The sequence below is a fragment of the Capricornis sumatraensis genome, chromosome 5, assembly GCF_032405125.1.
Source record: "Capricornis sumatraensis isolate serow.1 chromosome 5, serow.2, whole genome shotgun sequence".
NCBI classification, from domain to species: domain Eukaryota; kingdom Metazoa; phylum Chordata; class Mammalia; order Artiodactyla; family Bovidae; genus Capricornis; species Capricornis sumatraensis.
Genome location: NC_091073.1, coordinates 36,589,086 through 36,616,033, shown reverse-complemented (window position 1 = coordinate 36,616,033; position 26,948 = coordinate 36,589,086). Strand labels below are relative to the sequence as shown.

The following is a 26,948-nucleotide window of genomic DNA, read 5'->3' as shown; positions in this document are numbered from 1 at the left end:
GCATAGGAAGCACAGCACACCAACTCCTTAAGAAAATCTTCACCTATTCCTAAGAAAACTAACAATTCTGTAATATCATTTGGTATCCAGAGTGTATTCAAATTTCCCTCAGTTGCCCCAAAGAATGTCTTTCATGGTTCTTTTTTTTAATATTAGGATGTAATCTAGGTTACTAAACTGCTTTTGGTTATTGTGTCTCTATATTCTTTTAGCCTAGAATATAGGTCCACAAACTATGGCCCATAAGCCAAATCTGGCCCGCCACCTGCTTTTGTCAATATGCTCAGGCTGGAACAAAGCCATGCCCTTTCATTTATGTATATGATGGCATTTCTGCTACAGCATTGGAGTTGAGTAGTTACAACAGACACCATATGGCCCATGAAGCCTAAAATAGTTACTACTTGGCCCTTTACAGAAAATGATTGCTGATCTATGACCTAGAACTATCCTCTCACATTTAGTTTTATTATAATACTGACTATTCAAACAGAGACTCAGAACAACTGCTTGTAGAAAATCTTCTTTTAGACTAGTGTAATTATATATATACATAATTCATCAAAATTTCATATATTGTATCATATACTTAAAAACATAAAATACTCAGAAATTATCAGCATTCTGTGGGACAAAGTTAAACAACTTTTTATGTGTTAAAAGTATACAGGAAAATTGAAAGGCAAACAAAAATTAGAAAAATAATTCCAAGATCTGGTCTCTTCTCATACTTTATTTCTCAGGAAAGAAAAAAGAATGTCATGACTGACACAGGGTAGTTTCAGTTACAAATGAAAGTAAAATCCTTACTGATCACGTTTCTCATTTGAATAGAGAAATGGGTAGGGAAACCAGAAAGACTTCCTTCTTTGGGAAATCATAACACATCATTTCAACTATGAGTGCCAGAGTCTACAGAAATTCAGGTATGTCCACAAGACTGTCAACACAAGTATGAGGCCATGTGCCTGGCAACACGCCTGGTATACAGAAAGTGCCACATAAATGTCCACAGGAAAAATGAATGAATGAGTACTGATCCTTTACACATTTGGACTGGGCAGGCAGTCATGATAATATTCACACATTTATTAGCCTAGTCTTTCTTTTTTTTCAGTATAGCAAGCATGCACAGCTTACTAAAAGCTGACCTGTTAGTGTTCTGTTGGGAGCTCATGCATGTTCATTGACACAGGATTCAGGGAGCTTGGATCATGACCTTCAGAATAGGAATTCACTGGTTTTATGTATACGGTTATATGGAAAGCTAGAACATGTCCAGCCTCTCTTTCCAGTTAACTTAGGTCAGACTCTAATGAATAGTACCTTCTCCTGCTACTCTGAATACAGCATATCTATCCTACTGATTACCTAAGACATTGCAAGTGAAACATAAATCATCATGAAAGGAAGTTCTATTAATTGGCTTTATCAGTTATATAACATGGAGAAGAATTAAACTACATGCAACCTCAGCCATGTCCCTAAAATGTCATTTAACCTATACAAATTTTAAAAAATTGGACCTCCCTCACACAATCTATATTTTACATTAATCTTTTTAGAAAGTTATCATCATCCACTCTAGCAAGCTGACATAAATGGTGCTGAGGATGAGCTGCTGGTCAGAAGTAAGGCTGAAGATTCAAAGAATTCCTGGTTGGTTCTTGAGCAGCGGATCTTTTTCCTGGTTTCCAGGGAAGAACAGGGTCTTTGCATGACTGAGGAGAACATTCAGGCCTTTGCCTCTGATCACGATCCCAGGGCTGTTTTCTATTGGTTTGTATTTCTTGTGTTTTCTGAAAGCAATGTGTTGGACAGATTAAAAAAAGATCTCCAGCTGGAAAAGGTTGCTTTCTACAAATCTTTCACAAGTCAAGTGCAGAATCGTTCATTCCATTTAACTTATGGCTTTTAAGACAGTGTTGTCTTATGAGAATACATTTTCTCTTCTTTATGCAAGAAATGTGCCTGCTTACTATAACTTGAGATTATATGTTAAGCATTAAACTGACAATTTGGTAAAGTTATTGACATTTGGTAGCATTTTTAGGGATTAAAAAAAACCACAGCAAAATTAATAGGCTAGTTTGCTATTCATCATTCAGTAGAAGATTTTCTTCCCACACACAAAATGTTTCAAAGCAGAAAAGGGAAAACAGCCCACTTGTGCAGAAATATGCCATTTATTTTTGACAATATACTCTAGTGATTTAAAGTGTTAGAACCAGCAACTTACTTGTACATCAAAAAGGCGATCACAGTGACGAGTATGGCCAAGCAGCCAAAGGAGACCAGGATACCATTTGCCATTCTTAAAAGGGAAGCTGGGTCTTAAAACAGAAGCAGGGTCATATTAGTGACAGTTTCTACCTAGAGGACATGCTGCTTGTAATGTAATTAAATCAATGAGGAAGGGAGCAAACAGAAGATATACGGCTCCTCTGAGCTTTCAGTAATCTTTCCCTTTACATAATACATAGTCTTCAGGGAAGCTTATCTTCCATTTAGAGAATGAGTTAGCATGTCTGGAACACTGTGTTAAGGGCTTAGAAGATGTCATGTCCTGAAGACACCTGCTCTGGTCTGAGTTAACCCAGCCACGCCCATGCAGCAAAGGGCTTCATGAACTTTCTGCCCACTTCTCTGGCCTCATCTTCCACTGCCTACCTTCCAGCTGGGATAAAGATCCATCGTCCCCACGCTCTTTCAGATTTCTATGCCCTCTGCTGGGAATGCCCATCCCCCAGCTCTCACCAGCATCTAACCCTTTGCAATGCCTTCCAGACATGCATGAGGGCACTGGGTCATGCCTGCCTTTGTCGTGTCTCTCCTTGTCACCCTTCCTTTGCCTCCACCACACTGTATCACAATTACTTCTTTGGATTATGTCTTCTTTGTTCTCCCAGAACCCAGCAAATCAACTAGTCTTGTCTCTGCCACCAAAGTATAAGCAAAGTTGGTCTCTTTTCCCTCTGTCTTCTCCGCCACCATCACAGTTCCAGCCACCAGCCCTCTCGCTTGTGAAGACATCTTCATCATCTGCTCACTTGCACTGATACCTTCCAATAACCCTGGCATCACTCAGCCGTCCGAATGATCATCTAAAAGCACTAATCAGATCACACTTCAGCCCTGCCAGCAGTTCCCCTTGCACACAGAATAAAGCCAAACCCTATCAGTGGCGCATAAAGATCTAGATGGGCTGTTCATTCCTGAAATGCAGGTCTCAGTTCAAAGGAGGCCCCTTGCCAAGCGGGTGCCACCAAGTTGGCGGCACTTTCCTGACCTCCCAATCTAGAGAGTCCACCTCTGTGTCCTCTCTTCCATGCTTGTCACTCTCCATGCCTGTTTCATTGACTTCACAATGTTTATTCCCTGTTGCTGCTCACTAAAGCGGGGATCTTCCTTACCTTGTTCCCACTCTATCTAGAACTGTCTGTGCGGTGCCTGGAGCTGTGCTGCGCATGGAGTGGATACCTGATGAATATTTGTTGAAAATATCCCGGGTGATTCATGAACATTCGGTGAACCAATGATTAAGTCATTTCAGCTAAAAGTCTATGGGCTTGGCTTCAAACAATGATCAACTTTTTAAATTCTGACTCTGAAACCCAAGTCATCAGTCTACAATCTCCATTGAATTAAAAGCTCTCTTTCCTTCCTTTTTTTGGATTTTAAAAATGGCTCAGGGAGGGACTTTCTTGGTGGTCCAGTGGTTAAGAATCCACCTGCCAATGCAGGGGACACGGGTTCGATCTTTGGTCCAGGAAGATCCCACGTGCCACAGAACAACCAAGCCCATGCCCCACAAGTACTGAGCCCACGCTCTAGAGCCTGTGCCCTGCAACAAAAGAGGCGGCTGCAGTGAGAAGCCTGAGTACCGCAGCAAAGACTGCGCGCCACGGGCCTCAACTAGAGAAAGCGCGTGCACGCGGTAACCAGGGCCCAGCGCAGCCGTAAATAAATAGCGCGTGCACGCGGTAACCAGGGCCCAGCGCAGCCGTAAATAAATAGCGCGTGCACGCGGTAACCAGGGCCCAGCGCAGCCGTAAATAAATAGTGCGTGCACGCGGTAACCAGGGCCCAGCGCAGCCGTAAATAAATAGTGCGTGCACGCGGTAACCAGGGCCCAGCACAGCCGTAAAGAAATGCACAGAACGGCTCAGGGACGTCCCTGCTGGTACAGTGGCTAAGACTTCCTGCTCCCAATGCAGGGGACCCCAATTCGATCCCTGGTCAGGGAACTAGATCCCACTTGCCACAACGAAAGGTCCTGCGTGCCACAACTAAGACCCGGTGCAGCCAAAAAAAAAAAAAAAAAAAAACAGTTCAGGTCACACCTAAAGTTATCGCTAGCTACAATAAGTATTAAAGGAAAGCAAATATCCAAGCATCTAATCCAGGTAAGAGAATGGTGATTTGCCAGAACTGAGGAAGCTTCATGGACTAGGTTAGGACTCTAAAAGGCGGTTTTAAAAGCAGCTGCGGCAGCACAAGAAGAATGACCCCAGCAGCTCCCTAAAGTGACGGCCTAGGAGATCCACATTCAGTAGGATACAGAGGCTCTGGCTACCTCTTTTTGACCTGCTCCCCAGTCCTGCACCCCAAGCCCCACGTATCCTGCCTTCAAGGATTTGCATTCTTTTTTTTTTTTAATGTACACCTTGGCTCTTACCAACAATAAACACTCAAGCAAATAATTATATGCATTATTACTTATGCTTTTCTTTCAATGAGGTTAAAGCTGCCTTTTATACTGTTAATGAGTAAATATATATTTAAGTACATTTCACTTTAAAAGATAGACCAAAAGAATTATTTGTGAGTTAGTCATTCGACAATACTCAAATTAAGGAGCAAAGTGGGAACTCCTCGAGTGGTCCAGTAGCTAAGACTCCATGCTCCCAATGCAGGGACCTGGGTTTGATCCCTGGTCAGGGAACTAGATCCCACATGCCTCAGGTGAAGAATGGCATGCTGCAGCTAAAGTCCCACATACTGCCACAGAGATTAAAGCTCCTGTGCCACAACTAAGACTCAGCTGAGCCAAATACATAAATAAATAATTTAAGAGCAAAACACATGCTGTAATGTGGCACAATTTTACCTGTCCCTTCCGTTCCACCATGAAGCACTTCTTTTACAAAGTAAAGGATTATTTTACAACATAGCCAGTTACATGTGAAATTCAGTTAGGGTCACCAGGTAAAGTCCCTAGGGGTTAGGGAAAATAAACAGCCACCAGTGAACGGGAATTTCTCAGTGAAATTCCTTCATCCACTTTGTCAACACTTTACCCCTCTGAGGTTAAGGGGACAAGGAGTAGTCTGTCTGCTGAACATTTAAGGACTTGGGTAATCTGGTTTGTTTCCATCTCAGTATAATGCTTGGTAGTCTTTGGGAAAGAAAAGAAGGGTCCATGGTAACTTAGAAGGGAGCCATGAGTCCACCTGGTTTCTCATTTCTCCTCTTGGCTTCATGTCTCCCTTTTGTTATAGTTTAATTGGAGAACATTGTTATTTTTTTGATGTTCGGCTTTACACTTTCCCTTTGAAATACAAACCTACCCAAGCATTCAGTGACCATATCCCATTATTACTTGTCCACGGTCATAGCTGATTTTTTTCATCAAAAGGCTTTTCTTGGACTTCCCTTGTGGTCCTGGTGGTTGAGAATCCTCCTGCCAATTTAGGGGACACGGGTTTGATCCCTGGCCTGGGAAGGTTCCACATGATGCAGAGCAACTAAGCCCATGCTCCACAACTACTGAAGCCCGACTGCCTAGAGCCTGCACTCCACAGAACTGAAGTCAGTCATTGCAGTGAGTAGCCTTCACATCGGAACTAGAGAGCAGCCCCCACTCACCGCAACTAGAGAGCAGCCCGCTCAGCAACGAAGACCCAGCACAGCCATAAGTAAATGAACAAAACATTTTCAAGGCTTTCCTTTGGCCATTATTTCATACGTTCTCTCTCTCTTATCCCTTCCCCAAGTAGATTTGCTATTGTATTGTAATATCATTTCTCAAATCCACATTAATGACAGTTCAATGAATTTCACACTGAAATAAAGCTAAACATTGAGAGTGAAGTGTTGAATAGCTTTAGTATCAGACCCATGCTTTATCTGCAACATGAAATGTTTGTACAACCATAAAACAAAACTTACCTCTGCTGGTGATAGAGACGAGGGTGCTCGTGAGGGCCAGACTTGCATCATCACCCAGAGTGAGGTTCAGACAGTATGTCCCAGACCCACTGAAGGCTCTCCTCACCGTCAGCAAGCACGCGTCTCCCAGCTCCATGGGCACAGGGTCGCAGACTGGGTTCTGGGTGATCTGGCAGCTGGGGTCAGAGATGACGGTGCAGACCTCTGTGGGGATGCTGGGGGGTGTGAACGACACCCAGAGGGAGAGAGAGGGGAGTATGACCTCAGTTTAATAGGAAAACATAATTACACTTCTGTGAAACTGAATCCCACCTTAGTCTTACTCAAAGTATATGATGTGAAGTTGTCACATGCAATTTACTCTTAAACAAGCCTGGATGTGTGTGAGCCAGTTTCCCCTATATGCTCAGGAAGGTGAGGCCCTAGGACTGAAGGAGGAGGAAATTATTTCCCCCAAGGCAAGGGCCTGCTGGGAACTTGCCTCTCCTCTTTGGCTCCCTAGAGACTCAAAGATGCAGGTGGCTTAGGTGTTAGGCTGAGGTGGCCTGTGCAGACATCTGACTACAGTAGCAGCAGCAGCCAGAGCTGTTCGCGCAGCACCTGCTGTGTGCAAGGCTCTGAGTTTCAGAGAAGTGACACGGCCTTGTCTCTTCCTCTCGACACCCTGACGAGGCAAGTAATAGTAGCCTAATGCAGCAGGTGCAAACCAGTTCTGGGAGGAGAGCTCGCTGGCCTCAGGTCACAGAAGCAGTTAGAGGCGGAGCTGGGATTTGCATAAAGGATATTTGACAGCTGTCCCTGTAACCATTCAGCTCCCACGCATTACTGTCTTAGCCTCTGTTTCACGTCTGAGTAGACTGCCTGAATGGAGACACCAGGCTCTGAAGCTAGGCTGATACAGGCTCAGGGACTTAGATGAGTTCATGCTCTCTTCACCCCTGGCCTCTGGCAGCACCTTTGCCTCTCCAGTCAGGATGTTCTCTCCTTCTGTCCTCCCATTTTCTCCCCCACTCAGAGAGCTTCGGAGCTATTCCTTTCTTATTTTGCACTACACCACTCAGCTTGCCAGATCTTAGTTCACTGACCAGGGATGAGCCCATGCCTCTTGCAGTGGAAACAGGGTCCTAACTACTAGACCACCAGAGAATTCCCTGGAGCTCTCCCTTTGGATCAAGCGTGGCCTCCTTTCTATACCAGCTCATTCTCTAATCTATACATCACATAGATACATACATATAGTCGTTAAGTCATGTCCAGCTCTTGCGACCTGCCAGGCTCCTCTGTCCATGGGATTCTCCAGGCAAGAATACTGGAGTGGGTTGCCATTTCCTTCTCCAGGGGATCTTCCTGACCCAGGGATTGAACCCAGGTCTCCTGCATTGCAGGCAGCTTCTTAACCTCTTTACCGACTGAGCTATGAGGGAAACCCATATATATCATATACACATACATTTTAATTCCTTGATTCATTTATTATATTTGAATTATTTAAATAGTTAATGGGTTAATTGATATAGTATTTATATATTAATTACTTTTTATTTAGTCTATTATCTATATATGTGCATGCTCAGTCGCAACTGACTCTTTGTGAGCCAATGGACTGTAGCCCGCCAGGCTTTTCTGTCCAAGGGATTTCCCAGGCAAGAATACTAGAGTGGGTTGTCACTTCCTCCTCCAGGGGAATCCTCCTAAGCCAGGGATCAAATCCACGTCTCCTGCACTGCAGGCAGATTCTTTACCATTGAGCCACCAAGGAAGTCCCTATTGTTTATAGTTGTAACAAAACCACAGGAAGTCAAATTATGTAATACAGTAGAAAGAGTTTTATAAGTTTTAAAGATGGACAGGGTAATCAGGCATTGCTATTCATCAGCACAAGGACACAGCCCTTTCACACTGGCTCCCCAGACTCCAGAGGAGCCTCAGGGAACTTCAGAGATTCTGAGCCTGCAAACCTTGCTCTGCCGGGTACCCACCATCTGGACAGGTACTATAATCGCTGTGTATCTGATGGCCCAATCTGTAAAATGAGAAGACTTGTATGATTGTGTGAGGATTTGACGTGCAAACAGAAGTAAAATGTTAAGGACACAGTAAGTGTCCAATCCGTAATTATTCAGCAGTTAAAGGTGATGAGCCTCGCTCAACTCTAGCAAAGCAAGTGCACATTTGAGAGCACTTGGGAGGGCCCTTCCTCGTTCTGGCTTGGTGAGCAACTAGAATCCAAATCTGGGGCTTCCCAGATGGCACTAGTGGTAAAGAGCCTGCCTGCCAATGCAGGGGATCTAAGAGACTTGGGTTTGATCCCTGGGTTGGCAAGATCTCCTGGAGGAGGAATTGGCAACCCACTCCAGTATTCTTGCCTGGAGAATCCCACGGACAGAGGAGCCTGACAAATTATAGTCCATGGGGTCGCAAAGAGTCAGAACTGAGTGAGCAACTGGGCACACAGAATCCAAATCAACCTAACAAGTGGGAGGTGTGTGAAGGCCATTGTTCAGCCTGGGGTTCTCACTTGGCCCCTTCCTTCCTCGGAGACTGTACTCACCTCCCTTGGCAGGTCACAACGAAATCCACCAGGGAGTCGTCAGGCTGTGGCCCAGGCATCAGGACGTCTGTCACTTGAATGATGTTAACCTCTAGAATGCCCTCTAAAGGAACAATGCCCCGTAGAAAAACACATCAAAATACACTGCAAACCAAACCACTTCTTAACAAATCAGAAGGCCAAACAAAATGAACACAGCCTTTCACCATGCCAGACCTGGGAAGCTATCCCAGAGTTTGGATACATGTCCAGGCAGTGTTTTCAAAGTCAAACTGAACTGTTCTTCAGTCCAAGCTTGACCTTTATTCCTGGAGCCTGTGTATACGTCAGGAGGCAGATGACCCTGGAGGAAGGGAGGCCCATCCACTGTGTCTCCTGCTGAGGGGCTCAGCCCCAGGGCATACAGCTTGAGTTGTAGCCCCACCCAACACCTGTGAGCAGTGCCCCACGCGCACAGCCCTGCGTGGCTGTTCTGTTCATCCCCCTTTCTTACACACAGGAGGTCTGACTTTGTGAAATCACCCAGAAGAGGAAAGCAGGAGCTGTGGGAACTTGCAGCTGGCCTTCCTTCAGGCCACATTCGTTCAGATTTCTGAGCAGCACAGGGTGAGGAGGTCCAGGCCCCCCGGAGGCTCCTCGCTAAGTGGGCCTCACTGAGAGTTCGTTTCCACTGAGGACCTCGTTTCACCCCTTAGAGGGACATCTAAGGAAGGCTGGAAAGGCAGGTGGAAATCTAGAAGCTGTGGCGTCTTTTTTGTGCATGTGTGGTAGCATCTTGAGCGGGTGTCCTCGCTTCCCAACCCCACCCCTCCCTGGAGTCAGGGAAGGGAGTGGGTTGCCCAAGGTGGATTCTAACATCTTTCCCCCACGGTCTTACCTACAATTGTGATGGTGGCTTTAAAGTAGCCATATCTGGTAATATGGCAGCTTTCATCAGGAATCTCCCTCAGCTCCAGGGTATTGTCACCAGCAGTTACTAGAGGGTTTAAATAGAAAGATTTTTAGATTAGTTGCTGAGAATGCAAAAGATGACCATGATATAACTGAAGATCTAAACGTCTGTTTACTTGCTCTTTAGAAAAACATCAAGAATTCTATACTATTAAATTGCTTCAGAAATTTGAACTAAATGCGTAACAATTCATGAGATGTGAGAGCTATATTATAAAATTGTTAAATTATGTAAGCAAACACAGTCCCATGTTTTGTTCAAATATAAATAGCAAATGAAAGGTGGAAGCCATTTTAAAATGTGTAACATAATAATCATGAAATAAAGCAGGCTACAATAGATAAAATTATATTGTAATTTTGGAAGAACGTATTCTGGGCTCAAATTCTAGGCCCCTTGCTTTCAGCTCTTTGAGACCATGGGCATATCATTTAACTTCTCCTTGCCTCAATTTGCCCATCTGTAAAACAGGAACAATATTTATTGACCTACCAGGGTTAAACTATTAAACTTAAATAGATAAGACATATAAAACTTGCTTTTCATGTCTGTCACATAGGAAGTAGTTAATAAATATTCATTTCCTTGTCCCAATATGCTCTTATATATGTACTTATTTAGATATACATGTGTTATAGCATATATGACACATAATTTTAAATGTTAAGAAGCGAACAACATGGAAAAGGGCAATTCTTTCCCCATTTGGATGTCTCATGAATCCTAGGTTTCTATTCTCGAAGTCTTACAGTTACTGTGATGGGCAGAGGTGTGAGGAAGGAAAGAAGGGACTACAAGATACTTTTGAAAAATAGCCCTTTGAATGTGATTAGAGCAAAGAATTTAATGCTCTATTAGTTACAATTTAAAAGGCTCTAAATGAGGTGTTGGTGTTCCATCAGCAAGATAAAAAGACTGGAAAGAAAATATAATATTGAAAATACAACATTATGTCTCTTATGTTTTCAAAGACATGAAAATGGACACAGTTTGGGGGAAATCAAAGCTTCATAAGAGCTGCAGCTTTAACACAGGAGTATGTAAGGATGGAGCCAACTGGGAGATTTCTCCAGGGCCTCAGAGCCTCTAGTGGGGAACAAGTGTGCCTGTGATGCTCCTATGCTCAGAGGGAACTTTGCAGAGCAGCTCTCAGAGCAACTCTGGAAATGAGTGCTCTCTGGCAGACACTTTGGGAAATGCTGTTTGGGTAAAACCCAGAAAGGTTCTGACACCATGTCAGATTCAGATGTAGGTGTGGTTTATCAGCAGGGCAGGCTGTGGCAGAGTTGGCTATATTCCCTGAGTCTCAAGGTGGTTGTTTGGAAGTTGCAGGGTAATCTCATTCATTGTATTCTGAGATTTAATGGATGAGCTCCAAAGCAAAAGATATGTTTGTGAAGGGTATTAGGGATGGCTGCCTCTTCCCTAGAAAACTCCTTTATAGTTTGGACCATAAAGAAGGCTGAGTGCCAAAGAATGGATGCTTTTGAATTGTGGTGGTACTCCTGAGAGTCCCCTGGACTGCAAGGAGATTATATATATATAAACACACACACATATACACACACACATACACACATACATAGATGATATATATATATGATATATATATAACATGATCTATATATACAACATGACATATATATACACATTATACACACACACATACAAAGTCACTTCAGTCGTGATGGACTCTGTGACCCCATGGACTGTAGCCCATCAGGCTCCTCTGTCCATGGATTCTCCAGGCAAGAATACTGGAGTGGGTTGCCATGACCGAACCTTCCTGGCCCAGGGACTGAACCCACATTTCTTAAGTCTCCTGCATTGGCGGGCAGTTTCTTTATTACTGAGCCGTCAGGGAGGCCATGCATAAATACATATATCATATATATATTTTAACACTGATTAGCATCAGTCTTGGAAAGGTTTTTCTTTTTAGATCTGTGCACAAAAGTCTGAAAAATGATCAGTGGCACTGTTAGCTAAGGGAAGAGAATTCTGTGGCTTAAAGCTAGTGCATACCTGTCTATCCTATAATGTAATTATCCCCCTGAATCATCACTTCGACTTTGCTTGTGTCTCACTCCTGTGGTTGTATTTGGTTTTTATGTAATAGCTGTACTTATTTGGAAGCCCCTTACCAAAGCAGAGACAACATAATTTTTGGTCAAATAGTAATCCATTGCTCAACAACCCCAGTCTGTTAATATGGTCTGTGTAGCTAAAAATGCTCTCTCCCCCAGAGGACAAGCACTCTAACCACTTTCTCAAGTCATGGGCTGACTCCTATCATCACCTTGGGTCCCATTACATATTTCTGTCCCTCCAAGTCTCACAGTTGTTTTACGGCATTTGGGATTGATTATGGTTGATCTAACACCTTTAGATGAAGTCAAGCAGCTTTCTTTCACTATATAATGTAATGAATTCATAAGGTTGCTACCTTCTATCTTATCGTTTAACCTATAGAAAATAATTACACATTTAAAATACTCTTTCATTAACTTAAAATATCTTTTGCATATGTTATGACATAAATATGTTCTAAGAAAAATAATCTTGCTTTATAAAAATGCAATTCAAAATAGACTAACATTAAATGACCTAACATTAAGACCTTTACCATTCAGGAATTTCTAGACAGACAAAGCAAGCATCTGTAATTTATTTTGAATTTTACACTTGGCGTCCTTATTTGTAGGAAGACCATCAATTCTTGTAGATAAATAAACTGACTCTTCTCCAGAAATACCAAAACAAAGCTATATGTTTAGAGTTGTTCAAGGCAGTTATATTTATAATACGAATTAGAATGAACTGAAGTGTCCATCAGTAAGAGAATGGTTAAATAAGTCATTGAATAATGTGAATTACACTTACATGTACTGATAATGGAAAGATGTCTGTGATGTTTGTTAAATGAAAAGAGGCAAATTGTGAAGCAATATATATTGTGTGAACCCATCTACCTAAAAATTAAAACCACAAATCCTATTTGTATTTAAGGAATATGTTTGTAATGGCACAGAAAAGATCTGGAAAGAAACAGGGCTTCCTTGGTGACCCAGTGGTTAAGAATCCGCCTGCCAATGCAGGAGACCCGGGTTCAATCCCTGGTCTGGGAAGATCCCACATCCTGTGCAGCCACTAAACCTGTACACCACAAATACTGAAGCCTGCACCCTAAGGCCCGTGCTCTGCAACAAGAGGCACCGCAACGAGGAGCCTGCACACACAGCAAGAGAGAGCCCTTGCACAGCAGCGAAGACCCAGCACAGCCAAAAATGAAATAAATAAATTTATTAAAAAAAAAAAACCCAACTCTTAACAGGGTTTAACTCTTGGGAGGAGAGAATGAGGAGCTTTCACTTTTATTTGAAATTTCTGAATTTGAATTTTTACTAAGGAACATGAACATGCATTCATTTAATAATTAAAAGTATTTCAAAAAACGAGCAAAATCAGTAACAACTTACAGTGTCTGGCATTAGCTATGCTTGACTTAATAAGTTTTTCTTAACAACACACTTATTTATTAACAACAGTTTATTATTTATATCTAACAGGTTTGGGTTAAAAAAAAGCCAACTGCAAGTCTGGACCTCACCATGGAGTGTTCTGTGTGTACTTGGCGATGGCACCCTCTTGTGTCCAGTGAGAGGATGTCAGTCTACTGCCATCCCTGGGATGCCTGGATGGAAGATGTATTCACGGCTGAGTGGGGAAGGATGGTGATGGCATGGGGTAGGGTGCGGAATTAGATGAAAGCTGATGCTTCTCAAAGTAAATGCTCAAGAACGTCTTGAATGTCCCCTTGTATTATTATAAGTTGGGATTTAATTAACTATTTTTTCTAGAATAATTTTAGTGTCTGGAATCTCTCCAGTCTGCCAGCCAAGAAATATTCTCAAGGTTCATTCTTTTTTGAGCCCTTTGTAAACTACTTCTAAGCATGGTTGAGTTTTCACAGGACATGGAGTGGATGTGGGCAGGGTGGGGAGGAGAATGGAAGTAGGGGAGGGAATGTGGAAGGGGAGAAAGGACAATGGCATGGCCTGAATGTTTATGAGGGGATAATGTGTCTCCTCTTAACTAGAAAAACTGGGAGGCAACCAGAAATGTGAAGGACTGGAAGGGGGAAAGCACCTGCATACGTAACAAGGAACTGTGAGAATTAGGAAGGTCGAAGAACTGTATACAAGCCGCCAAGTGACTTTCAGCATATTCTCCTTTCTTCCGCATTCTAACAACTAAACACCGTGATAAGTAACTAAAGGAAATCAACAGGCAGAAAATGGAATCACTGCAGAGTCTTTACATAATCTCTTTAACTAAGGATCTAATTATACAAACCACATCAATTTTTTGCTAGCTGTTAAGGAGGCCTGCCAACAAAAATTAACCTGGAAAACACTTACCCAAAGAAGGGGTGGTTTTTGGAGGTCTGGGTGAAGGCAAAGGACAAGGTCCAGGCACTTCAGCTTGCACAGTGAGGTTGAGGCTGAAGGTTCCATTGAGCACATAGGTGTGATTCAAAGTGTGATTGTTGGAAACAAACAGACCAGTATTATCCCCGAAGTTCCACTTGTAGTAAATGGCAGACTCATTGAGGAAGTGACTGGGATCGTGAATCAGGACACTGAACGTAATGGGGAGGCCCCTGAGGAAGGTTTCATCAGATGAATTTCGATTATTCTTCTGGGACATAGTTACAAATACAGGAATCTGATCTAAAATGTACATCCAAAAAAGAAGAAAGAAAGAGGGCATGATTGCTTGATTTTAAGTGGGTGACTTCAATAGTGCCTTTAGTTTGGAAATTAAAATGAGGGATAATTCAGCATCGTTTCCCCTTTTCTAATGCAAGTTTTCTAGAGTTTTCTCGGTTTACTTTAGAAAACACAGATGGAATATGTTATTAAATATATGAGGTTGAGAAGGAGTCCAGATGAAGTGTAACTTAACCCAGAATATTTGATTTTCAAATATTCTTTTTCAACCCCACTAACATCACCAGAACTCAGCGCCTCGTCCTCAGTTAATTCAGAGCTCATATCACTCACCTGTTACTACATACACATCTTTCACTTGTGCGATGGGAACATATGTCCATCGGTGTCTTCTATAGACAGTTACTTCCATGATTTGAGGGCCAAGACTCACATTGGCTGTGTTGATGGAAACTGTCACTGAACACCGTCCCAACTTCTGGAAATATTGACCTTTGAGAAGATAGAAATGTTTAGTTATTGGCTACATCATATGATCATTATAGAAAGTTGATGTTCCTTAAAGACTAACAACTACCATTTACAGATTGTTTTCAGAAAAGAACAGCAGGGTGGGGATGCAGTCTTGGTTCCTTCAGAAAGGAAGACAGTGCTTATTTTTATATAAAACCTTATAAAACCCACAAATAAATAAATGTAGTTGTATATAGTTGACTAAAATGAAAAGAGCTGTTTAAGTGGGATAATGATGTTAAGTTGACAAATACTATAAGTAAGTGACCTGGCACTTGAAATACATGTGCTTCCCACAGAAAATACATTTAATGTAACAGTGAAGTGTCCAAGGGAGTTAAAAAATATATCCAAAAATCTACCTTATTTTTATAATAATATTACTAGTTCAGATATATTGCTAAGCAACTTTTTTTATTTTAGGGAACTAGATTCGTCCACCTTCTAATAATATTTGTATATGAAAATGCCATGATGAAAAAGAAACAGGTATGGTGGGTATGAAAAGGAATGAAGTAGTTTCGTTGACATTTCTAGGGCCCCTGAGTCTTTTCTCTTTCTCCAACTGTAACCTAAATCTGACCACCACTGACTAGCTAGTGACAGTAATTTTCTCTCCTTTAGGGCTCAAAGATTTTTCTAATCTTTTTGAGGTGCCTGTCATAGATGTGTCATTGGAACAAAAGGCATTAGAAGATGGAAACTTGTAAGATGGGGATGTTTAAAGACCATGTTCATCACATGATCAAAGGTGTCAGGAAAGAGGGTGCTTCCCCAGGCAGTCCAAGGGTTAAGACTCTGTGCTTCTGCTGTAGGGGGCATGGGTTTGATCCCTGGTCAGAGAACTAAGATCCCACATGCCGCAAGGTATGGCCAAAAAAAAAAAGGTGTCAGTAAAGGTTCAGGATCCCCCTTTACCTTGAAATGCAGGGGCAGTTCTGTTAGAGATTATAGGGGGAAGACATGTCTCTTGGAATTAGTGATACGTGAGGAAATGCTAGTTCTGGCACCCAGAGGTAGACCACAGTGGCAGTGCTTAGCTGAGAGAAAATATCAGTTAACTCTGAGACTTCAGCATAAAAAGGAAATTCAAAACAATCTTGTTATGAAAACAGCAATTTCTGGACTAAAGGCTGATTATAAAGACATTATAAAGACATCTTAACTAGCTAAGTTAACGGATGTTAACTAGGCTAAACAGAATCTGAAGTGTTAGTGAGCTCATGTGACTCCATGCACATGATAAATGTCATTTCAGGTCAAAGAAATGCCACCTGGAGAGTTACCTGACAGGGCCACAGTCTCAGGGCCACAAGGCCCTAAAAAAATGTGCTTTAAATCAACGAGCATAGCATTTGTTATGTATTTTGTACTTTGTTCAGCTGGAGTGTATTATTAATATGTTGCTTTGATTTGTAAATAATTGAAGAAAGAAAAGCTCTCTGAAATTCATTAAGACTGACAAAACATTCCGAAATTTGGAGTTTGTGTGATGGCTAGCAGATTTGAACTGCTCAGAACCAGATGGAACCTAAGATTTTTAACTAAGAATTTAGCAACTTTGTTAATAACAACCTAAATTTGGTCCTCCTAAAAAAAATAATCACTAATAATAAAGCAAAATGGATTCTACTTGTGGTTAAAAAAAAAAGAAGATAGGCTATGTCAAAGAAGAAGAGTATTTAGATTATTTTACTTTTATATGATAGAATATTATACAGTCATTAAAATACTGTATATAAAGAATTTTAGAGAATTCCCTGGTGGTCTCCTGAGTGATTAGGACTCAATACTTTTACTGTCAGGACCTGGGTTTGATCCCTTGTTGGGGAACTAAGATCCTACAAGTTGCATAAGAATTTTAGTCAATGCTCATAATTTTGACCAAAGTGTGTATATGTTATGATCTTAAATACTAGAAAAAAGAAAGAAATACTAGTAGCAAAAGCATCATCATGTTAACAATGATAATCTCTGGTATGAATTATGCTGACTGGTTTTTCATTTGCGCTTTTCTGCATTTTCCAAAATTTCTACTAAGAGTACAAGTCTAATTCTTTAAAATTCTTTTTAAAACATAAGAAATTAAAGAATAAATCAACAAATGACCATCCATATGCCATTCAAATATCATTTTTCATATTACTGTTTTAGACAGAAACAAATTGAGTAGTTTTTGTTTTTGTTTTTTCTTAAAGAAAGGCAAACCTGTCTTTTTCTCCTTTTAACTATTTGATATCCTAGAGAAACGGCAAGGCTAACCAAGATTTTATTTTTATCCCTCACTGAAGGAAAGGTAAAAGAGTAATTGTTAAACTCCAGGTGTTGTAATTCTCAATAATAGAATGAGAAAAGAAAAAAAATTAAAAACTTTAAGGAGAGGTAAAGAAGAAACTAGGGGGGATTGTAATAGCCCAACCAAGTGTGTGGAACACGTAGACAAAGTTCTTTTTCCAGGGGTGAGGGAAAGGCTTCCCATCAGGGAACACGTTGTGGTGGCCTTCACTCGTGTCATTTCCCCAGTCGCTGTCCTCTGTCCATGCTGTCCAGTTGTAAACATACGGGTCAGGAGATGCTCCAGTGTCTAAACAGAGAAAGCGGCACGCCATGATTGTCATCTGGATCAGAATGCTCAAGGTTCACCACTAAATTAAATAAATGTTCATATTTTTTCATAACTAGCTGAGATACGGTTGGACAACAAACATCCTAATATTCAGAATTCATCTAATGGTACCTTTATGACTTGGGTCTTTTTCTGCCTACATGTTGTATTTCAATGAGTTTTATATAAACCAATTTTTCAGAAAAGTTCAGAGATTTCATTTAATATGTTTATCTTCATATTGGGGCTCCAAATAACTAGCATATTCAAACCAAACTGAGGGATGCTGTATCTTTTTATTTTGATTCACTCTCTCTATCTATAGCTTTTTCCCCCTAACTCATTTGACATCATGACTTTCTTCTCCTAAAGACTTCAGCACACTTCTAAGAATAAAGACATTCTCCTTCATAAGCATACCATTACCACCCCTACCACAGTCCAATCAAGGGTCACATCCTACACATGGCTATTTCACTTCTTCAAACGATTCAGAAAAAAGATGTATAAATAGAAATATAGATAGATGGAAGCAAACAGAAAAAAAAAAAAAACATTAAACTTGCTGAATTTCGATCTACTTGCTCCCTACTTTTCTGTATGTATGACATTTTCCACTTTAAACAAGTCATGATCAATATACTTTCATCTGGAACAATCTTTTCATCCTCTTTTTTTAATGTTCACTGACATTTATGAAGAGCCTTTTATCTGTCTACTATACCACTATTTTTTTTATTCTTAAATTGTCCCACACATGGCCAGTAGGGGCCCCTCAAGCTGCCTCTGTGTCCCTGTGACATATCCCCATTACTTCCTGTTTACTGGCACAACAAGATGTCCCTGGCTCACCTGCTAGTGTCCTGTCCTACACCTGGAATCAGTCATTTCTTTCAAGAGCTCTCATTTCTTCTAACGGTAAGAGATACTTTATAAAACTTCCCATGTAAAAGTTTTTTTTTATGTGGACTCTTTCATGTAAAAGAGAACTGCATTGTCATTTGAAACATTAGTAAAAATCAACTTGTTTGGGGGGGGGGAAGCAAAAAAAAAAAGTTACAGGCTACTAAATACAATACTTTTAAATCATCAAACTCTTTCTATACAGAATTTATTGTTTTCCTCATCGGAAGATGAATCAATAAGAAATAAACCACTGGCAGTTTAATAGAAGTTCTAAGTAATAAAATCAGATCATCACTGCCCTTACTAGTCTTCTTTCTGATTGAAGAATTTTAGTACTTACTTGAGTTTTTAAGGCTGTTGAGTTTTAAACAAGATAATTCCCCTTGTAATTCCCCTTGTGTCTGTAATCATTCGTGCTGTTTAACTTGAACAAAGAGCTTCTCTTTGCTTTAATTAAGAGCAAAGCAAAACCAAAATATATACATTTTATCATTTGTGCTAGCCACGTTTTTTCTGTGAACAGAAACTGATCTGATCAACAAAGAGCTATCAAGCTATTCTTTGAGAAGCCAGAATTCTATCCCTGTGATGTGAATAACATTTCTTACCATTTCTGCAGTTCTTCTCATAAACTATGTTGCCACTGGCATCTTCCTTTTGGCATCTGGGGAATACCAGGTTCACTGCGAATGTTATGGTTGAGCCCACCAGTGCTGGGGAATCACTGGTCAGAACTGCCTGCACACGGCCTCCTAGGACATAGAAACAAGGAGCTCAGTGATCAAACATCTCTTTTCCTTTTCACTGATAAATAAAAAAAGGAAAGCTAAATCTACAAATAAGGACCAGAGGATCCTTCTGCCTCTTTACAGTAAATTATTTGCAGGATTTCCAGCTTTTGCTGTCAAAGTACAACACTCCAGAAGATGAACTTGGAAAGTCAGACCAACAGAGAGAACAATTACTTAAATAATTAAAAATCTGTTTAATTTGATTGAGGAAACAAGTATTAAAGGTTTGTAATTTTTAATTTCAAAGTGAATGACTGAAGGAGTCATTCATTTTTGATATGAATGGAAAGATAATAACTTTCTGACAAATCACGCTTTTGAGACGGTCAAAGTGCTCTGGAATCTCAGAACTTTTGAAGATGACCATTCCCACATTAAACCTGCTTGCTTTCCAAAATCTTCCAAGAGGTACCAAATGTAAATTTCTAAGGAGATTAAACTCTGTATGTGGAGGAGAGTGAGGAGTTTAGAAAGTGATACTGTGACAATAAAGGGAAGATTGCCAAACCCAGGTGCCTCCCACTTGATAACTAGTGTACTATCATTCATGGTTGTTTCCGTGAATAGAGTTCACAATCTACAGCATGAACTGAAATAAGAAAGTACAGTTGTTTGGCAAATGGGACCTAATCAAATTTACAAGCTTTTACACAGCAAAGGAAACCATAAATAAAATGAAAAAACAGTCAACAGAATGGGAGAAAATATTTGCAAATGATTTGACCAACAGAAGATTAATTTCCAAAATATATAAACAGTTCATATAACTCAACAACAAAAAACAAACAACCCAATTGGAAAATGGGCTGAAAACCTAAGTAGACATTTCTCCAAAGAAGACATACAGATGGCCAATAGGCACATGAAAAGATGTTTAGAGAAATGCAAATCAAAACTACAATGAGGTGCCACATTACACCAGTCGGAATGGCCATGTTCAAAAAGTCTACAAATAATAAATGTTTGAGAGGATGTGGAGAAAAATCCTCTTGCACAGTTAGTAGGAATGTAAATTGGTGCAGCCACTGTGGAAAACATTATGGAAGTTCATAAAAAAACTAAAAATAGAATTATCACAGGACCCAATAATCCCACTCCTGGGCAAATAGCAAGAAAAAAATTATAATTCAAAAAGATACATGTATCTCTATGTTCACAGCAGCACTATTCACAATAGCCAAAACATGGAGACAACCTAAATGCCCATCGACAGAGGAATGGATAAAGATGTGACGCATATACACAATGGAATACTACTCAGCCATAAAAAGAAACGGAATAATGCCGTTTGCAACAATATGGATGGAACTAGAGACCATCATACTAAGTGAAGTAAGTCAGACAGAGAAATACAAATATCATATGGTATCACCTATTTGTGGAGTATCACACATGACGCAAATGAACCTATCTGTGAAATGGAAACAGACTCACAGACATCGAGAACTAACCTGTGGTCACCAAAGGGGAGGAGAAGCAGGGGAGTTTGAGGTCAGCAGAAGCAAACTAGCACACATAGAATGGATACATACCAAGGTCCCACTGTATAGCACGGGGAACTATATTCAATATTTTGAGATTAACCATAATGGAAAAGAATATTTTTAAAAAAGACCGTGTATAACTATATGTATACATATATATCTGAATCATTGTTATACAGCAGAAATTAACACACTGTAAACCAACGATACTCCGATTTAAAAAACTGAATCACTATTATACACTTGAAACTAAAAGAAAAGAGAAGAAGAAGAAATTACAGTTGTTTAAGTCTTTTGATTTACCTTTCCAAGAGCTTTTCCACCTCGAGTCTCCCCTCTTCCACACTGGATAGAGTTTTTCATTCCAGTCATTTTCATCTGATGACCATCCATTTAATTGGTTGTGCCCCCGCATATAACCAGAAGGTCTTTCGTTGCTTAGCACATCATGAAAACCTATAACAATATTTGAAAAAAAATTATTTTGTCTACTTATCTCTCATTTAGCAGGTATTCAGAGAAACCATACTGGAAGGATGCCACTAGCCTCTGTCTTCTCTTCCTTCTTGCTGGTAGGAGGAGGGAGCAGCAAGTAATTCCCTTCTTAATGGAGGCAGATGAACACTGAAAGAACATTGATCTGGGAGCCACAGAAACTGCTGCAACGAAACAGGCTGGGGGATTTCAGGGTTTCTTCTCTGGGCCTTCAAATCAGACAGAAAACCAAATGTCCTGTGATACTGTGAGACAGCATCTGTCTCTAAAAAGGAACAAAGTGAGGAACAAAGGGGATCTATGTTTATTAATAAATGTTCATAGCTGAAAATTCAGTTGAATTTTGAGTCACAGAATGATAGAATGTTCGACATTGAAAGAGCTAAGATGAGTTAGTTCAAATCCCTTCATTTATGTGACATGATTCATTCACATACATCTTTAATCAAGTGGAAATGAAGATTTGTAACTTTTGATTCCCAGGATCAGTTTTTTCCCACGCTTCCAAGGCCTTCCTATTTCTCAGATTCTGAGTGAGAAGCATAATCCAAACACAGATTTCTTCTGATTTTAAATGTCAAAAGTCAAGGAGAGATACACACTTAAAAGGAGAGTGGCAAGGAATGAACATATAGGTCCACAGAACAGACTGCAGAACTCAAAGATAGATTCACACAGATATGCCCTGTTGACTTTTGCAAAAATAATCCAACGGAGGAAAGATAGCTTTTCAACACACAGTGCTGTAAAGAAGCAAAAAGCCTAGGAGGAATCTTCAGGCTCTAAGTAAGAAAGAATTTTTAGACTTAGTACCAAAATCTTAATCTATAATAGAGAAATTGATAAACCAGATCTCATTAAAATTAAAAAATTCTGCTCTGCAACATCATGTGCAGAGGATAATGAGGTAAATTACAGACAGGGAGAAAATACTTGCAAGCCACATTTCCAACAAAGGAATACTATCTGGAACATATAAAGGATTTTCACAATTCACAATGTTTAAAAAAGGCAAATAATTGGACTTCTTTGATGGTCAAGTGGTTAAGACTCCATGCTTCCACTGCAGGGGGTGTGGGTTTGATCCCTGGTTGGGAGGAACCAAGAGCCTACATGTCACATAACTTTGCAAAAAAAAAAAAAATTAAACCCCCCAAATAATAGGGTAAAAGATCTGAACAGACATTTCACAGATGAGAATGCACAGATGGCAAGTAAACACATGAAAAGATGTTCAGTATCATTTACCAGTGAGTAAATGCACATTAAAACCACAATGAGATGTCACTGTATAGCTATCAGAAAGACTAAAATTAAAAGTGACATCAGATGCAGAGAAACGGAATCACTCATACACTGCTGGTAGAAATGGTATAGCCATTCTGGAAAACAGCTTGGCAGTTTCCTTGTAAAACTAAACATGCAATTACTATGCAACCAAGCAGTTGTACTCTTGGGCATCTGTCCCAGAAAAAATGGAAACTTATGTTCACATAAAAACCTGTAAATTAATGTTCATAGCAGCTTTATTCATAATAGCCCAAGTTGGAACAACCAAAAAATCTTTCAGTGGGGCAAATGGATAAACTGTGGTACATGACATAGTATGGTATACTACTCAGTGATAAAGAAAAACTATTGATATATGCAACAACTTCAGTAAATTATGCTGAGTAAAAAGAACCAGTTCTCCCACATTACATACTATAAGTTACCATTTCTCTAACAATCTTGAAATGACCAAATTATAAAATTGGAGAATGGATTAGTGGTTGCCAGGGGCTGGCAGGTGGGGTTGAGTGAGAAAGGGAAGTGGGTTTGTATGTGGTGATGGGACTGTTTGGTGTTTGGACTATGTCTATGTCAGTACCCTTGTTGCGACATTGTACTATGGCTGTGCAAGATGTTACCCTGGGGATAAACCAGGTAAAGGGTATATACACGGGGGTCTCTTTGTATTATTCTTAAAAGTGCCTGTGAATCTAAAATAGCCTCAAAATTAAAAAAAAAAAAAACAGAATTAAAAAATAGAACAAAAGCAACAACAAAAGCCCAATGGTAAGATTTGAAAAGATAGTGGGGCGGGGAAAGATGTGGGGTACACACCCAGCACCATGTGGCTGTTCCCTCTCCCCTTCAGAGGCCCTGCTCTGTCACACGGCAGCTGTGCCGCTTGTGAGCTATTAATACGTTGTCAGTACCTTCTCCTTCCTCCTTTTACCAGGGCTATGATTGGAAAATGGAAAGGAATACCTTGGTGTCTGATATACCAGGAAATTCTACCCATCCTTACTTTTTGTGGCCAGGCTACATCGTCTTAAGGCGAGGTGAAACGGAGCACAGCAGGTTTCGTTGCAATGCTAATGGGTTGGGCCTCCTGTCAAACTGCCACCCAACCTCAGGCTGATCTGCCTGCTGAGCTGAGCAAGGGGTGCTGACCTGTAAATTCTGTCGCTCCATTCCCCAGCTGCGGGCTCTGGGGGAGTCTGTCCTGAGCGGACATGGAGGTGAGACAATTCCTCCTCCAAGCACGTTAGCCTTCTTCTCTGGGAACTGATCAGTTATTAAATGCTTGTTGATCACTACCATGTCCCAAGGCAACAGAGAAGCCAAGAGGTAAATAAGGACAACAGGTCTATGCACAAGGAATTACAGTAAGAGAGAAAAAAGATACAAGTCTTCACACACATCAATAAAAAAAGGATGATTTCAAGTAGCTGATCTCACAAGAATCCCATTACACAGTTTCGCAAACAAAGAAAGGAAAGGTCAGAGGAGCTAAGTCACTTTTCCTGGTCCAGACCCAGGGCTGGCAGGAAGGACTGCGGTCTGGTCTGCACGAAAGCCTTCTTCCTCTAGCCCACTGTGCGTCCTTACTGTCTCTGGCCCGCCCCCCCCCCTGGGACAGGGGACTGCATAGCCCCTCTGGGATGTTGCGAGGCCCCACGCGGCTCAGCGGCCGGCCGGACAAGTGCCAAACCCCGGCCCGCGCCGACACAGCGCTTGCGTCTGGGTCCCCTGGTTGAAGTCGCAGGCCCTTTCCCGGGCGCTCACTACAGACCTTCGGCTTGGTAGTTAGGGGGCGGGAGGGTGAATCGGGGTTGCGCGGTCAGCCAGCTTCCGGCCTCAGCGCTGGCGGCAGAACCCTGGCCTCCTGATGCTCTCCCCCTCTCGCTCTATCCGCTATCCAAGACCCCACCACCGCTGAGGGCTCCTGGAACCGCCCGCCCCGCCCCCAGCTCCCCCCATCAGTCCCACCGCCTCCTGGGGAACCGGCAGGCCTGCTCGGGAGCCAGCAGTGGCCCCCTCTCTTCCTCCTCCACCCAGCAGCCGCCGGGATTGCACTTCGTTGCAGGGCTTTTCTCTCTCTCAGGGAGAAGCAAGAGGAATGTGTGCACCTGTATCCAGAACCCTCCCATGTTAGATCTGGGCCCAGCAGGTGAAAAGCCAGACCTGGGCTCCTGTTTCCTCACCCGTGGAATAGTGGCAGGACCATCTGCCCTACCCGACCGATGCAAGTGGAGCAGTTAGCATAGCACTATACACGGTGTAGCCACCCTTATGGCAGAGAGCGAAGAGGAACTAGAGAGCCTCTTGATGAAAGTGGAAGAGGAGAGTGATGCTTAACACTCAGCATTCAGAAAACGAAGATCAGGGCATCCGGTCCCATCACTTCATGGGAAATAGATGGGGAAACAGTGGAAACAGTGTCAGACTTTATTTTTGGGGGCTCCAAAATCACTGCAGATGGTGACTGCAGCCATGAAAGACACTTACTCCTTGGAAGGAAAGCTATAACCAACCTAGACAGCATATTCAAAAGCAGAGACATTACTTTGCCAGCAAAAGTCCATCTAGTCAAAGTTATGGTTTTTCCAGTGGTCATGTATGGATGTGAGAGTTGAACTATAAAGAAAGTTGAGCACCGAAGAACTAATGCTTTTGAACTGTGGTGTTGGAGAAGACTCTTGAGAGTCCCTTGGACTGCAAGGAGATCCAACCAGTCCATCCTAAAGGAAATCAGTCCTGAATATTCATGGGAAGGACTGATGCTGAAGCTGAAACTCCAATACTTTGGCCACCTAATGCGAAAAACTGACTCATTGGAAAAGACCCTGATGCTGGGAAAGATTGAAGGTGGGAGAAAGGGATGACAGAGGATAAGATGGTTGGATGGCATCACCAACTCAATACACATGAGTTTGAGCAGGCTTTGGGAGTTGGTGATGGACAGGGAAGCCTGGTGTGCTGCAGTTCATGGGGTCGCAAAGAGTTGGACACGACTGAGCGACTAAACCAAACCGAACTGATCACATGCTGGACCCCTTCTCCACACATACCTCCCCCTGCCCCCTCATGGAGTTATCTGGCAAAATCAGGACTTTCACCCTGCGAAGGTTGTTACCCTACTAAAGTGAAGCAGAGTGGACCTTCTGGGTGATATCTAACTCACTCCCTTTTCCCACTCTGCACTACCTCTGCCTGGAGGACGGGGGCTGCTGGGGCCACACATCCCCTGGACTGGACAAGTGGGCCACCTGTGAGCTTGTTGGTTCACAACTCTGGCTTCCATTCCAGTCACAAACTCCTCTTTTTAAACCAGTTCCTCATTGGTCTGGGCATCACCTTTGTTAAGAAGTCCCCAGCCTCTAACTAGGAAAGAGACCCAGGGCTTCAGCTCTTTTCTCAGTAACCTCACTACAGTAGCAGCAAACTCCTGCAGGTCTGTGAAAAATCAGCAGGATTTTCTTTCTTTCTTTCTTTCTTTTTTGGCTGAGCAGCTTGTGGGATCTTAGTTCCCTGACCAGGGACTGAACCCAGGCCTTTGGCAGTGAAAGTGTGGAGTCCTAACCACTGGCCTGCCAGGGAATTCCCTCAGCAGAACTGGGAACAGCTTCTGGATTGGAATTATTAGAAAGCTTGTTTCCAGACTTGGGCTTCAGTTCCTCTGTGGCCCTATGCCGGTGGATGGAAATCAGACAAACTTTAGTGGGTAGTGTGGCTGTGATCTCAAGCCAGAGACTGTGCCCTTCACACCCCCACCCTCCCAATGCCTCTAAGAGAGCAGGTAGCAATTTTGATAGAAGAAACCTCCACAACAGAGGGGCCATGCATCTTTCACTTCCCAAGACCCTGGAGCAAAGAATGGAACTGAATGCATTTTGCCGTGCTCTCCACATCCCCAACCATTTCCAGAGGAAACAAGTGAGCATAAACACTTCCTAAAGGCCAGCTGCAGACTCAGACAAACCCGTCACTTCAGCCAATAGCCAGAGAATGGGTTAAAGACAGAAACGGAGAGTTACTCACTTTTGGCAGCATCCATTGGCAATCTTGCAGCCAGAAGCAGAAATCCCAGGAAACAGTAGAGACATTCCATGCTGAATTCTCACAGACCTAGGCAATCAAGGTTTAACTTGTAACTCCTCTGGCTTCATCCACTAAGAACAACAGTGTTCTTCTGGTTTTTGCTGTGCTCCACTCTTCATTTTAATTAAATACTGAGCCTCGGGGTGGATCATGTGATGGTATTAAGCAGCATTGCTTGATCTGGTCTCCGGAGTTCAACCGCTTCTACTCATGTGCTTCTGACTCACTCACCCTTGGCATCTCTTTATTCACTTTTTAGATGCGCACCATTTCAGTGTTGTTATTCTATATTCTAGTTAAAGGGATTTACTTTGCTATAGGGCCTGTTTTGATATCCTTCCCCAAATAAAGTCTCTAACCTCATTGGTTATCAACTT

General features: G+C 41.7%; 1 protein-coding gene across 1 annotated transcript; it reads right to left on the bottom strand.

Annotated features, from left to right (window-relative positions):
* Window positions 1-643: 643 nt before the first annotated feature.
* On the bottom strand, window positions 644-26,581 carry GPNMB (glycoprotein nmb). Its single transcript, XM_068973113.1, has 11 exons — window positions 26,512-26,581; window positions 21,010-21,162; window positions 19,040-19,183; window positions 17,340-17,504; window positions 14,741-14,899; window positions 14,096-14,407; window positions 9,600-9,698; window positions 8,723-8,825; window positions 6,172-6,386; window positions 2,240-2,333; window positions 644-1,799 (listed from the first exon to the last, which is right to left on the bottom strand). Exons 1-11 carry the CDS (start codon window positions 26,579-26,581, stop codon window positions 1,646-1,648), a joined length of 1,668 nt encoding a protein of 555 aa, XP_068829214.1. The 3' UTR covers window positions 644-1,645.
* Between the last annotated feature and the right edge of the window lie 367 nt (window positions 26,582-26,948).